Genomic DNA, 13,812 nt, shown 5'->3' with positions numbered 1-13,812 from the left:
CCATAGTCACCATACCGAGCCTATCCTTCTGTTTTGAATGTAGGATCTGCCTTAGAACTGGGTAGAACTGGGAGATCTATGCTCCAATTATAGTCTGCCTCTCCATCACCTGAAAACCTCATTTCCCCGGTTGCAGTGATTGGAGCAGGTCCCTCCGAGGGCTCCTCAATCTGTCCCGCTGTGGTCTCAGAGCCTGAAAAGGGATGTGGTTGGGAATGCAATGTGTGCGGCCAGGACAGACAGCTCAGTGTCCAGCAGAGGGCCCTGGCTAGACCATGGCCAACAGGATGGGAGGAAGGGCCATCCATGCCAGACGCCTGACTGGAGGCGGACCCAGCTGCCAGCTGCCTCTCTTAATTCCACGCAGCCCTTAGGTCCCTCACCCTCACCTCTCCGAGGCAGCTGTGCCCTGCTTTCCTGGCCATGCGGTGGCTGTGGCCCCTGGCTGTGTCTCTTGTTGTAGTGTTGACTGTGGGGCTGAGTGGGGTCTCTGGGGCTGCCACCTCATCTTTAGGTGGGCATAGAGCCAAGGTCCAGGAGCAGCAGAGTCGACCCCGAAGAGGCACCAAGGACGAGGGGCCCAAGGAGGTACAGCACTATGTACCTGAGGAGTGGGCTGAATACCCCAAGCCCATCCATCCTGCTGGCCTGCAGCCCACCAAGACTTTGGAGGCCACTAGCCCCAACCCAGACAAGGATGGGGCCACCCCAGGTAGTGGACAAGAGCTGAGGGCCAACCTGACCGGGACGCCAAGTCAGAGGCTGCAGATTCAGAACCCCCTATATCCGGTGACCGAGAGCTCCTACAGCGCCTACGCCGTCATGCTCCTGGCTCTGGTGGTGTTTGCTGTGGGTATCGTTGGCAATCTGTCTGTCATGTGCATTGTGTGGCACAGCTACTACTTGAAGAGTGCCTGGAACTCTATCCTTGCCAGCCTGGCTCTCTGGGATTTCCTGGTCCTCTTCTTCTGCCTCCCAATTGTCATCTTCAATGAAATTACGAAGCAAAGGCTACTTGGGGATGTTTCTTGCCGGGCAGTGCCCTTCATGGAGGTGAGTATGTCTTTCTATAGCCTAATTGTAGGCTAAAACCAGGGAAGGGGCTCCAGTGTCTGCAAAGATCTGTAGGTGTGTATAATCCCAGCACTCTGGCATTTCCAGTTTTCTCTGTGTCATTGGGGAAGGAGACAAACCCCTATCAGGGAGGGAGACAAACTCAATATTGGCTTCTGGTAGCTCTCAGGAAAGCAAGTCAAGCCAGATGAACAGGCAGGTGTACAAGACCACTGGCTTGGGACCAACCTGGTCTTCTTCTTTTGGTGTAGCTGCACAGAGGACTCACCCTTTTCTAGAGAAAATTCTGAGCTGTCTGTCTCTGATGGGTGGTTCCCCTGACCCCCAAGTCTTTGGGGGTCTCCCTTTTGCTTTTACTGTGCCTCTTGCCGCCTGCCTTGTACCCATGGCTCCTGTTTTTAACCCTTTGGTATCCCAACATCCTAGCAATTTCCTACTAACACCCCAGGTTGAGTCTGTGTTTACTCCCTGTGGATACAAACACCAGAACAGGCCCTTCTTTCCTCATTGAGATTATTGTCACCTTCCTTCAAGGTCATCTCCATTACTGTCCTCCTAAGGCCTCTCTGAGAGGCAAGTACTGCTTCTGGGTACTTATAGAAACAGTAGTGTCAGCTCTGTCACTGTATTTTGCTTGTTGCTGGACATATCTCATCTCTTCTCCTGCTTCCTTAGCATGGAGGGTAGACCAGATGACCTTTCTAGCTGGTTTGCTCTATAATTCTGAAGTATAGTGCTGAACACCCTTGAATGGGGACTTTCTTGTTAAGATAAGCACATGGGTGAAAATGGCTGTGTAGATCACAGGGAGACAACTTAATCAAATCACTGCACACATCTACCCATGCGTGAGGGCTGTTCTATCAATGATAGTGCCAAACAGTGACCAGCTTTCCTTTGTTTTCATTCTGTATTTCTGACTTTTAAATTCTCTCTCTCTCTCTCTCTCTCTCTCTCTCATTCTTTTAATTTTTTTAAAGACAAGATTTCACTCTATAGCTCAGGCTGATGTGGAACACACTGTGTAGACCAGGTTGACCTCAAATTTACAGTGATTCTTTGCCTTGGCCTAGTATTTCTTTCCTTGTTTATTTATTAATTTGTGTGTGTGTGTGTGTGTGTGTGTATGTCCTGTAGCTCAGGCTAGCTTCAAATTTTTTTTTGTTGTTGTTGTTGTTGTTTTTTGTTTTTTTTTTTTTTTTTTCGAGACAGGGTTTCTCTGTGTAGCCCTGGCTGTCCTGGAACTCACTCTGTAGACCAGGCTGGCCTCGAACTCAGAAATCCACCTGCCTCTGCCTCCCAAGTGCTGGGATCAAAGGCATGCACCACCACTGTTCAGCCCTCGCTTCAAATTTACTATGTAGTAAGTTCAGGGCTGACCCTGAATTCCTCTGTCTCCCTCGTCTCTATCTCCATTCTAAAGTGCTGGGATTACAGGCATGTGCTTACCACAGTCAAGTTTATTTTTCCTTTTTTTAAAGATAGGGTCTCACTATGTCACCCAGGCTGGTTTACAATCATACTCACAAAGGCCTCCTGATTGGTGGGATTTGGGAGGAACAGTCTGTCTGTCTGTCTGTCTGTCTGTCTGTCTGTCTCTCTTAAGACATGGTGTAGTCCTGGCTATTCTGGAACTCACCCTGTAGGCCAGGCTGGCCTCAAACTCACAGAAAACCTCCTGCCTCTGCCTCCCAAGTGCTGGGACTAAAGGTATCTAAAGGCATGAACCACTACATCTAGTGGGAACAGCAATTTAAATCCTGGCTACAGGGAACTGGAGAGATGGCTCAGTGGCTAAGAGCACCGGTTGCTCTTCTAGAGGACCAGGGGTTGGTTCCTCGCACCCAGAATCAATAGTTCACAATCATCCATAGCTCTAGTTCAAGGGATCTGATGCTCACTTCTGAACTCCAAAGGCACCTGGCATCTACATAGTATATGTACACATGTGCACACAGAAACAATCATAATATGAAAAGAAAAATAAATACATTTTAAAATTAACAAACCTTGGCTATAAGGGGGATAATGGAGGAAATAATGGCCTCCCATGAGCTGGACACAGGTTCAAAGCCCCAGTTAGCTCTATATTAGTGACTATTACAAAACTGGCTGCTCCAAGCCTTAGAAGCTGAAACAGGTTTTTCCTGTACCCTTAATGCACGGAGGCCATCTATTTGGTGAGCCAAAGTTCTCCCAGCTTTAAAGAGACCCTACAATTCAACACGGTCTTTGCATCTTGTTGTTTGATGGACCCTTTTATGTGACTCTTTCCAGCCTTGAACTCACTGAGTGTAGACCAAGCTGGCCTCAAACTCACTGAGATCCACCTGCCTCTGTCTTCAGAGTGCTAAGATTAAAGGCATGAGCCACCATGAATGACATTGGTCTTTAAATCTTACCTGTCATCTGGTACTCATTGCCTAGGTGAGCTAAGTGGCTACATGTTTAAGTACACGAACTCGTGTGTGTGTGTGTGTGTGTGTGTGTGTGTGTGGGTGTTCATGTTGTTTTGTCTCATCATGTAACCTTAGCTGGCTTAGAACTTGCCATATAAGCCAGGTTGGTCTCTAACTCATGGAGATCTTCCTGCCTCTGTCTCCCAAGTTTGGGAATAAGTGCATCTCTGTGCTGGGCCAGCAGGTTGCTTTGGAATTGAACAGATTATACTAGAAACTTTGTCCACTGCTGGCCAAGTGACCTTGATAAGTTATTTAACCTACCTAAGCCTCAGTGTTCTCATCTAGGTTGATAATTATCTGAGTGAGTCGGGATAAACTTAAGGGCTTCACACATTCTAAACATGTACACTTCAAGCCCCAAAGCTTTTTGTCATTGCTGCTGTTGTTTTGAGACAGAGTCTTCCACTGTAACCCTGGAAGACCCGGTACTTAACTATAGCTGTAGTCCAGACTCAAGCTAGTGGCCATCCTCTACCTCTGCCTCCAAAGGGTTGGGATTGTAGCTGTGGACCACCATGTCTGGCAACTATTTTTCTTGTTAGGGTTGAACCCGGGGCTTTCACATAGGCAAGCAGTCTGCTGAATTATACCTCCAGCCCACTGTCCCTTTTTTTAGCTTGGGATATTGAACTCAAGGCCTTGTGCATTCGAGGTCAGTAGCCCACAACTACTGAGCTATGTCACCATGACTAATTTGCTCAGGTTGAACTTGGACATACTCTGTAGTCTAGATAGGCCTTGGACTTTTGGTTTTTTGCCTTAGCCACCCAATTAGTTGAGGTTTTATAGGCCTGAATAGCTATGTCCAGCAACCAGCCCCAATTATTATTATTATTATTAATTTTATTTTTTAGATATGGTCTTATGTATCCCAATCTGGCTTCAAATTTGCTATGTTGCTAGAGATGACCTTGAACTCTTGACTGCTCAGTCTCAGCTTCCCAGTGCTGGGGTGACAGGCATGAGTATCACACCCAGTTAGTTACTTTAGGGCCAAATCTCTCTCTCTTTCTCTGACCCTCTCTCTCTCTCCCTCCCTCTCTCTTTCCCTCTCTCTCTCCCCACCCCCATTGCTCCCCTTGGCTCCAAATTCACTATAATGGAGGCTGGCCTTGACCTCCTATTCCTCTCCCTTCTACCTCCAGAGTGCTAGCTTTACAGGTGTGTGTCAGTCACTCCACTTGGTTAGTCCTGATTCTGCATGTGCTTAGAATCAATGGAACCTATGGTGGCTTTTGCTGGGGCAAGGCTTAAGGAGAAGAGGGAAGAGGGCAAGGCACACAGCAGCTCTTGCTTGTGACTGTGAAGCCTCTACTGCTGCCCAGAACTCTCCGGTAGGGAAGACCCCAGGATGGCCCCTTGGTAAGATTTGGAAGCGTTTCTGAGCCGTAGGGGAAAAGAGAGACCGCTGTTTTGCCGGAGGCTGAAGGCTGCTCCTCAGCAGGCCCAGGCTCCCCTGCCAAGAGAGGGGGTTGGGGTTCTTACAAAGGACACTTGGTGGCAGTGCAAAGAAGCCCTGGATTGTGTTGCCCCAGCCAGAGAAGGAGGGAGAGGGAGCACTCTCCCACCCCCAGTGGGAGCCATCAGCTAGCAGCTCAGGGGCTTTTCCTCTGGTGCTAGCTGGTGTTTCTTGCCCTGCTGTTCTGGCTTCCTCTTGGCTCAACCGGGTTGATTTTCCTGTGTGCTGATGGATGAACATTGTGTAGGGCCGGTGAAAGCCCAGGCCTCTCTCCAGGGGCTGCTCCCTCCATGTGGGACTGCTTAGGACAGTGTGGGCAGGGTGAAAGCAAGGGAGAGTAGGCCAAGTTCCCTGGCATTTAACTCAATGGTCTCACATGAGAAGGTACAGGAAGTAGAAAAACCTGCAAAAAATCCTAAATTTGTTCTCTCTCTCTCTTTCTTTTTTCCCCTAGCTATCCTGGAACTCACTGTGTAGACCAGGCTGACCTCAAACTCAGAGACTCACCCGCCTCTGAGTCTTTGAGTGCTGGGATTAAAGGTGTGCACCACCACTGCTTTTGTCTTTCATTATCCTTTTGTTCTTTCCCTCCCTTCTTTCTTTCCTTCAGTCTGTTTTGAGACAGGGTCTCATATATCCCAGGCTAGCCTTGAACTTTTTGTATGGCCAAGGTTGGCCTTGAACTCGTGATTCTCCTGCCTCTGGCTTTCAAGTTCTGGGGTTCCGTGTACATGCCGTCACTTCCAGGCTAAGCCCAGAATTTCTACGTCTTTGTCCTGGTTCTTCCTTAGAGGTGACTTCCAGTGTCAGAGGGACGTCAGGGTCTGTGGGAGGTAGGTCTAGCAGACCCTAGTTTGGGAAGTGGAAAAAGGATCAAGCAATGCCTATCTACCTCAGTTTCTCCATTCATCCATCCCATGTGGTTGTGGACAAGTCACTTTTTCTGCCTGAGCTTCCGTTCCTTCTGTATGATGGTACATCTTCTGTATGAAGTGCTAGAATCACACTGTGTGTGTGTTGACACTAGGCAGGGGCACAATTGAGAGTTTGTGGCATATAGGGAGCGCTGGTTGGGTAGAAAATTCTTCACCAGTAGCAGTTATTATCATAGCTGCTAGTCTCTGTTCAGGTGTTTCTATTTAGCCTGGACCAGGATGTAGTTGCCTCTGTAATCATTCAACTGAGCACTCTCTCTTCCACATCCTTGTTCACAGGTCTCCTCCCTGGGAGTCACAACCTTCAGTCTCTGTGCCCTGGGCATAGACCGATTCCATGTGGCCACCAGCACCCTGCCAAAGGTGAGGCCCATTGAGCGATGTCAATCAATCCTGGCTAAACTAGCTGTCATCTGGGTGGGCTCCATGATGCTGGCCGTGCCCGAACTCCTGCTGTGGCAGCTGGCCCAGGAGCCGGCTCCCACCGCGGGAACTGTGGACTCGTGTATCATGAAACCTTCAGCCGACCTGCCCGAAACCGTCTATTCGCTGGTGATGACCTACCAGAATGCCCGCATGTGGTGGTATTTTGGTTGCTACTTCTGTCTGCCCATCCTCTTCACCGTCACCTGTCAGCTGGTGACGTGGCGGGTGCGGGGCCCACCGGGCAGGAAGCCTGAGTGTAGAGCGGGCAGGCATGAGCAGTGTGAGAGCCAGCTCAACAGCACCGTGGTTGGCCTGACTGTGGTCTATGCCTTCTGTACGCTCCCTGAGAACGTCTGCAATATCGTGGTGGCTTACCTCTCTACCGAGCTCACGCGGCAGACCCTGGACCTCCTGGGCCTCATCAACCAGTTCTCCACGTTCTTTAAGGGCGCCATCACCCCTGTGCTCCTCCTGTGCATCTGCAGGCCGCTGGGCCAGGCCTTTCTGGATTGCTGCTGCTGCTGCTGCTGCGAGGAGTGCGGTGGGGCCTCAGACTCCTCAGCCACAGTCAACGCGGACAGCAAGCTGAAGGCGGAAGTGTCCTCCTCTATCTACTTCCACAAGCCCAGGGAGTCGCCCCCACTCCTGCCCCTGGGCACCCCTTGCTGAGTCTATGGGGGATCGGGAGCAGGTGCAGAGCCGGCGGGGGAGGGGTGCCATCCCGGTCCATGATGGTCTGCTGATTCTTTGACACGGTCTCACTTTGACCTCTCTCTCATCTTGCTGTTTAGAGATGGACTTGGCTCATCTTGTCAAAGTCTGGGCTTTTTGAAGCTCCATCTACAATCAATGTCGTTCTTATCCTCCGAGGGGCCCGCCAGCCTTATCCTTGTAGATGGAGCTCTGTCTAGGCCATTAGAGTTGCCCAGAATCTCAATCTGGCCACCCTAGAGCCAGGGCTTGGCCTTTTGCCTATTCTCCCTTTGGTCTTAGGATCTGACTATGGGCTGAGCCTGTCCATCATGATGGATTGCGTGCTGGTGAGCTCCAACATCATTTCTACTCCTACCTAGCCTCCTATACTGGACTAGGGACTTCTAGGGAGCTAACCTAACCAAGCCCTGGACTCCACTTTCTAAAGTGGGTCTGTCTTAGCCCTGCATGTGTCTTCCCTTTCCCCAGAGCATTCTCTCACTCTGTCTTCCGTTCTCAGAGGTTCTCAGTTGCGTTGCCCGACCCTTGCCTCCCGTTAGGTGCTTTTCTGTAGAAGGCCATTCTGGAAAAAACAATAAAGTAGGTACCACAACCCTGTGCCCACAGAACTTCCTTGCCAACGGATGATGGTGTCTAGACATGTAGTGGAGCCTTTTCTGGGGTGGGGCAGTCCCCTTAGCCTGGGCTTGCAGTTATTCTGCCTTGGGGGAAGGGTTCTAAGGATGTTATAGCTTTTAAGGGACAGAGAGGAGGAGGACAGGGGAGGCTTCGGGGAACCGGGCACTAAACCTTTATCCACAGCTAAACCCAGATGCCCCTGAGAAGTCAGCCCGCTGGTCTCTGGAGCCCCCTGCCTTCGTCCACCCTCTCCACAAAGCCCCCATTTGAGGAAATCCAGAGGCCTTCCTTTCATGAGCCACACAGCTTCTCAGCCCCCCCTCACTCAAACAGTGGCTCTTGTTCAGTTTCTTAGAATGGACTGTTTGCCTCTGAGATGGCCCAGCTGCCTTCCCCCACCGCCCCCACCATATCACCCTTCCTAGCAGCGTTCTATAGTAGGTCCCAGTAGGTCGACCCAGTAGCTTCTCCCACTAGTTCCTGCCCTTGAAGTCATTTGCTCCGGTTCTTCCCCCCAGGCACTTCCAAAGACCCCTTCTCTCTGCTGGGCTATCAGCCAGAGACGAATCTCAGCCCTGGCCACCAGCATTCCTTCCCGAATGGCCCAGCTTTCTCGGAAGCACCTTTATCTGGAGCTCTGGGTCCCACAAAGACTCTTGCACATCAGTCCAATCTAGAACCTCGGCTAGCACAGGTCCTCAAGGGTGCAGGGTCATGGGCACCTGACTCCATTCTTTGCTTTGCTCATTCACCCATACCCTGGGCCGTGGCCTGCCCAGTGGCCAAGCCTCCCTCCCCCCGCCCTGACTCGGAATCTGAACAGCCTTGTTCTCACTCCCTGGCACCCACCCCCCAGGGCCAGCGATGCTGGCCAAGAGAGGGAGTCTGTTGCTAAGTGATGGAGCTGCCATGCGCACCCTTTGTGCTGGAAAATGACACCCACCCATTTCTCGGCAGACCTGTTGCTACAGTGACCGAACTCTCCGGCTTTGTGTTTAGGAACTTTCAGTGTGTGGGTAGTTGGAGAGGGGGCAAAGGTGGGCCCATGTCTCTGAACAGAACCAGCCAGCATATGCTTTCTTCTATCTTCCCTCTATCCCAGCCCGGCACACACCAATAGCTCCTAACTGGCCGGGTGAACTGAGGTGAAGTCAGGGGCAGGGAGAGGATTGAGGGTGGAAGGCTAGGGGGTGGGGGTGGGTTCTGCATCCTGTTTGGTAGCCTCTTCCACAAAGGGCACACTCTGGACCTCCCTCTTGCCTGCTGGCTGGCCCAGAGCTGAAGGGGGACAGGAGGGGGGAGGGGGGAGATGGTGGCTCTTAGACTCTACCCCATTGCCACCTTCCAAGCCTGCCAACGTGAATGGCTTGCAAAGCTAGTCAGCAGGCCAGCCAGTCTTGGGAAAGAGCCACTATCCCTCCAGCCTGAGCCAGCCAAGGAACAATGTGGGATTTGTTGTTCAGGGGTCCCAGGCTTCAGGGGGAGGAGTTGTTGCTCAAGGGTGGGCAGTGGCTTTGAGCTGGGATGCTCAGGAAAAAGATGATGACATCCACAGTCAGGGACCAGTCCTTGGAGCCCGACGCCAGGGGTTAGCCATCCCCTGACATTCCCCATGGGTTATCTTTGTTCTGTCTTGGCTCCACCCATCACCCTGGGCCCTGAGTATACCTGCTTCAACCTCAGTCTTAGCTTCTCACTCTGGGAACCGGAACGATCGATCTCTCCTTCACAGAGGCCTATGGTCATTAAATGAGGCCAGATGCATCATAGGCTGGAGCTGGAGCCCAGGGGTAGACTCCTTGCCGAGTCTGCTCCAAGCCCTGGGACCCATGCCCATTGTTAAAGGGGAGGAGGATGGTGTGCTAAGCATCTGGCAAAGTTCGGTGCCTTTTGGGAGTCAAATCTCTAGCAATATGGAATAGACTTGTTTTTAAACTACTTATTTTTTTTTACCATTTTCAATCACGTGTATGTGTGTGGAGTATGTGCACATGGACACAGTACCCACATAGGTCAGAAGTCACCTGACACGTGTCCTAGGAATCAAACCCGTGTCCTCTGGAAGAGCAGTACATGCTCTGAGCCCTCTTCAGCCCTTTGGCCAGATATTAACTCATCTACTTTTGCCCTCAGAGGACCCAACCATGATGTTGTTTATACATGTAGGTTTATATGCATACTATCCATAGTTTATTCCCTATCCAAGAACAGGTTGTTTAGGCCCCGCTGCATGCCTGTTGTATGAACTCGCTGTGCAGGGTACTGATTTTGCATGCAGTGATAACAGGCTCATCATCAAATCGCATCTGGAGAACACAGGACCCAAGCGGCAGCTCAGTGCTACAACATCCCGATGGCTGAGAACAATGGTCCTCTCCAGATACAGGCATAGAAGCACAGCAACTTCCTTGAAGCAGGCAAGGCAAAAGACAGAGCCTGGGCCCATCCTCCTTCCCAACTAAGGGTCACATCTTTTTTTTTTTTTTTTTTAAGATTTATTTTATATATGTGAGTACATTGTTGCTGTCTTCAGACGCACCAAAGAGGGTATTGGATCCTGTTACAGATGGTTCTGAGCCATCATGTGGTTGCTAGGAATTGAACTCAGGACCTCTGGAAAAGCATCAGTGCTCTTAACTGCTGAGCCATCTCTCTAGCCCTGAGGGGGTGCATCTTATCCTTGTAAGGGGTTGGAAAGCTCCTGAGAAGCAGCAAACACCATCCAGTTTTTCCTCAAATCTTTTCCCCCCATGCAGTCAATGGAAGCCAGGGCCTGGTCTATTGTATGCTCCATCAGCGCTCTGCCAATGAGCTAAATCTCCAGACCCTGTCTTCAAATCCCCCCCAGCAATAGGAGATCCTCTTCCAGGCTGGATATATTCACGGTTTAGTAGTGGCCTCACCCAAATCCTCTCACAAACCAAGGATGGATGTGGCCGTTTCTTACTGCAGATGCAGGGTGAAGAGATTGCGAATTCTACACGGAACATTCCAGTCTCTATTTCCAGGCAAAGGGGAGGCAAAACAACAGGAAGTGGGGGAGGGGGATCCAAGAGATCGAGGGTCAGTATAAAACTGGCTGTGGTTGGATTCACATTGGATCAAGGAGGGCCCACAAGAACTGAGGCTGTGAGCTCCAGCTAGACAGGCAGGGTAGGAATTCTATCCATCGAGTTAACAAATGGTTGGGTCCTTTCCAAGAGACCAATAGTATGGACAGCAAGGAGGACAAAGGAAGACTCTGCAGGCCCAGTATACCCCTGAGGACATTCGATTTCTTCTTGGTGGGCACTGGGAGTGATGAGAGGATTTAGAGTTCTGTTCTGGCTCCACTCTGGCGATATGGGAACAAGCAGGTGTAGACTGAGAGGGGCCATGAGCTTAAGTGTTTATGAAGGAGAGCAGTTCAGCTTGAATGCCACATGAAAGGCCCAGGTCTGGGCAGCTCCTCTAACAGACCTGCTTAGTGCCACTTGGCAGCTGTCAGCGTACAGGAGTGAGAAGCAGGCAACAAGCAGGGCCCAGAAACACGTGTGGGCTGCTGTCCCAGTGTGAGCACACGTGACAGGCCACTGTGCTTCCAGAGAGCGTGAGTACGTGTTCCCTGTAGGTGTGGCACCCTGTGGTCATCCCTGTGTATGTGTAGGGGTGCTCATGCCCCTGTGGGTCCGCTGGTCGGTGACATCTGTGGGAAACAACCGGCACCATACACACCCCCCAACACAAAATTGGTAATTTATTGTCATTATTAGGAGGCAAAAAAAAAATGTACAGTTACAAGGATCGTTTTCCAAACAGAGGTTAAATATGAGCTGAAAACTGTAAAAAGGAAGAGGAACATCACTTTACAAATTATTAAATTAAACAAACAAACAAACAAACCCAAAGAACCAACCCTCCCATGCCGAGTTCTCTCCTTGTACAACTCTGTGAAATGAGAACAGAAAATGAGATGGGCCGTGGAGGTGGGGACCCTGGGTAGGGGCAGGACCTGGGGCCAGGGACAGTGACAGTGGGGGTTGCTGGGACGACATGGACCCTGGTCCTCCCACTTAGACCTGGTTGTACCTGGTGGCCCTATCAAGGCTGGGGACAGAAAAGGAGGCTCCTGCTGGCCTTCGAATTCAGGTCCTCCACTGGGAGACAGAGATACTTTACAGGACATGGGGACAACCACTGCCCCATGTGGCAGTCTCCCCTCTTCTGCATATGAACTTGCCCCACATCGACCCTGCATCTCTCTCTGCCTTTCCAGTTTGCCCCTCCCAGGTCCCAATTGGCCCCTGCAGCATCAAATGGTTGATCTTAGTCTTTGCTTAAATTAAAAAATTAAAATATATATACATATATATACTGTACACACAGGACAATAACAGAGTGTTGAAAGGGGAAGAGGAGGGTGGGGCAGAGAGTGAGGAGAGGACTTGCGGGGCCAGGGCTGTTGACAGGGAGGGGAGTGGGGTAGCTGAAGGGAAAAAGAGAGCAAGGGAGAGAGGTTAGGGGACCAGACTTGGGGAGAGGGCAATTATTTTACAATAAAAACAGGAGTTGAAACCTCAGCAGAACAGGGCTCTAGGAGCCCCAGAGGGCCCTCCCCACACTGCGTGAGGAGGAGTGGGCTTAGGGAGAGACAACAGGGTGGGCGGGGAGCTCGGCTTCAGGTTAGGTGACTGTGGTCCTTGGTCAGAAGAAGAGCCACAGTCTCAGCTTCTCCGTGACTTTGAGTGTTGAATAAGCCACTGTAGGGTGATGTCTGAGGGGAGACAAGAGAGAAAGTTGTAAGGCCTCCCTGTGTGAGAAGGGGCTGGGAGGTATGAACAGTTAAGCCAGGTTCCTGCAATGGCAGCCTGGATCAAGCCTAGAGCTGTGACCCCCCCCCCCCCCCCCCCCCGCACCAACAGCTTCAAGCTAGAGATATAAAAGACACAAAGCCACAACTATACCTGCTCTAACCAATCTCAGAAGTGGAAGAGGGGGCAGGGCTAGGGTAACACCCAGAACTGGGGCCTCCTAGCTGCCTGCTGCACCCAAGGACAAAGTGGGGACTTCCCAGATACTGCATCAGAAGTATCTTTCCCTTCAGCCCAGCCACTCCTGGCAGAGTGCCAGCAACTTCCCACAGTCACGCACCTATGTTGTCCTTCTCTTTGCAGGAGATGGAATAGCAGCAGATCTCTCGGTCCTGGATAGCAGACAGGTTCCTGCGGGAAGACCAGAGAGGAGTCGGCGGATGCTGGAGCAGTTAAGGGACCAGGGAAGGGCAGGGTGTTTTTCTCAGTAAAAGGGCTACAAGAGGAGGGCGAGGCTTCTGGAAAAGATGCGTTCTGCTGCCACCATGTGGTAAACACCAAGAACAGCAACAAGCCCAGCCCAGAAGCCTTCGGCAGCTGGGGAATTTGGGGGAGCTGAAGCACACAAAGAAAGGCCACTCAGCTCACATTTTCTCGATTAGCTCCTTCTCATCTAGCGCTCCGGCGAGGTCTCGCTTGTTACCAAGGACTAAGACCTATACAGGAAGCAAGCCGGGGAGAGTTAGGGCAAGGGTACCTGGGTACCTCGGCTGCACGGCGCTTCCCCCACCCCCACCCCCGCTCCCGCCCTGTGATTTCTGACCAGCTCCCTCTCCCACCCGCTCCATCTCCAGCTGACCGGGATGCCTTGTAGCTGTGGCTTGTCTAGCAGGTTGTGGAGCTCATTCTTGGAGGCCTCTATCTTCTCCTGATCCGCAGCATCCACCATATACCTGGGGAAGGCAGTGAGGGACAGCATGTGGATACTGTGGGTTGAGGCACACAGACAGGAAGAGGAGCTGCTGAAGGGAAGAAGGCCTCCAGTTCCAGCCTGGTCGCCTCTGGAGAAATGGACCACTCTGGTCTGACTCAGAGAACACTTTCCCAAACATAGGTGTGAAGCACTGCAGGCTTCAGTCCTCTGTGGAACTGGAGCCTGTAGGATTAGCTGTGAGTCTAATGGCCCAAAGTGACCCATTTACATTTTCATGGAAAGCCTAGATAGGACCAGAGTAGAAAAGGAAAGGCCTCCCAACCAAGGGACAGGGTACGAAGCTATTTTCTTTTTCTTTCTTTCCTTCCTTCCTTTTTTCTTTTTTTTTTTTTTTTGAAAA

The 13,812-nt window shown here is 51.2% G+C and overlaps 2 protein-coding genes across 2 annotated transcripts in view; one reads left to right on the top strand and one right to left on the bottom strand.

Moving 5' to 3' along the window:
* Window positions 1–247: 247 nt before the first annotated feature.
* On the top strand, window positions 248–7,678 carry Gpr37l1 (G protein-coupled receptor 37 like 1). Its single transcript, XM_021173933.1, has 2 exons — window positions 248–1,053; window positions 6,210–7,678. The coding sequence occupies exons 1-2, from the start codon at window positions 424–426 to the stop codon at window positions 7,023–7,025; spliced, it is 1,446 nt and encodes a 481-aa protein (XP_021029592.1). The 5' UTR covers window positions 248–423; the 3' UTR covers window positions 7,026–7,678.
* A 3,727-nt stretch (window positions 7,679–11,405) lies between these two features.
* Arl8a (ADP ribosylation factor like GTPase 8A) overlaps window positions 11,406–13,812 on the bottom strand; it is a 9,095-nt gene continuing 6,688 nt past the window's right edge. Inside the window, exons 4-7 of the mRNA XM_021162340.2 lie at window positions 13,338–13,431; window positions 13,127–13,194; window positions 12,819–12,889; window positions 11,406–12,441 (exon numbers count right to left, since the gene is read on the bottom strand). Of these exons, the coding sequence (XP_021017999.1) occupies window positions 12,392–12,441; window positions 12,819–12,889; window positions 13,127–13,194; window positions 13,338–13,431 (283 nt within the window). The 3' untranslated portion in view covers window positions 11,406–12,391. The remainder of the gene's footprint in view (window positions 12,442–12,818; window positions 12,890–13,126; window positions 13,195–13,337; window positions 13,432–13,812) is intronic.

The sequence above is a fragment of the Mus caroli genome, chromosome 1, assembly GCF_900094665.2.
Source record: "Mus caroli chromosome 1, CAROLI_EIJ_v1.1, whole genome shotgun sequence".
NCBI lineage: Eukaryota > Metazoa > Chordata > Mammalia > Rodentia > Muridae > Mus > Mus caroli.
The sequence above is the reverse complement of the archived record's forward strand: the minus strand, read 5'-3'. Positions and strand labels throughout refer to the sequence as shown.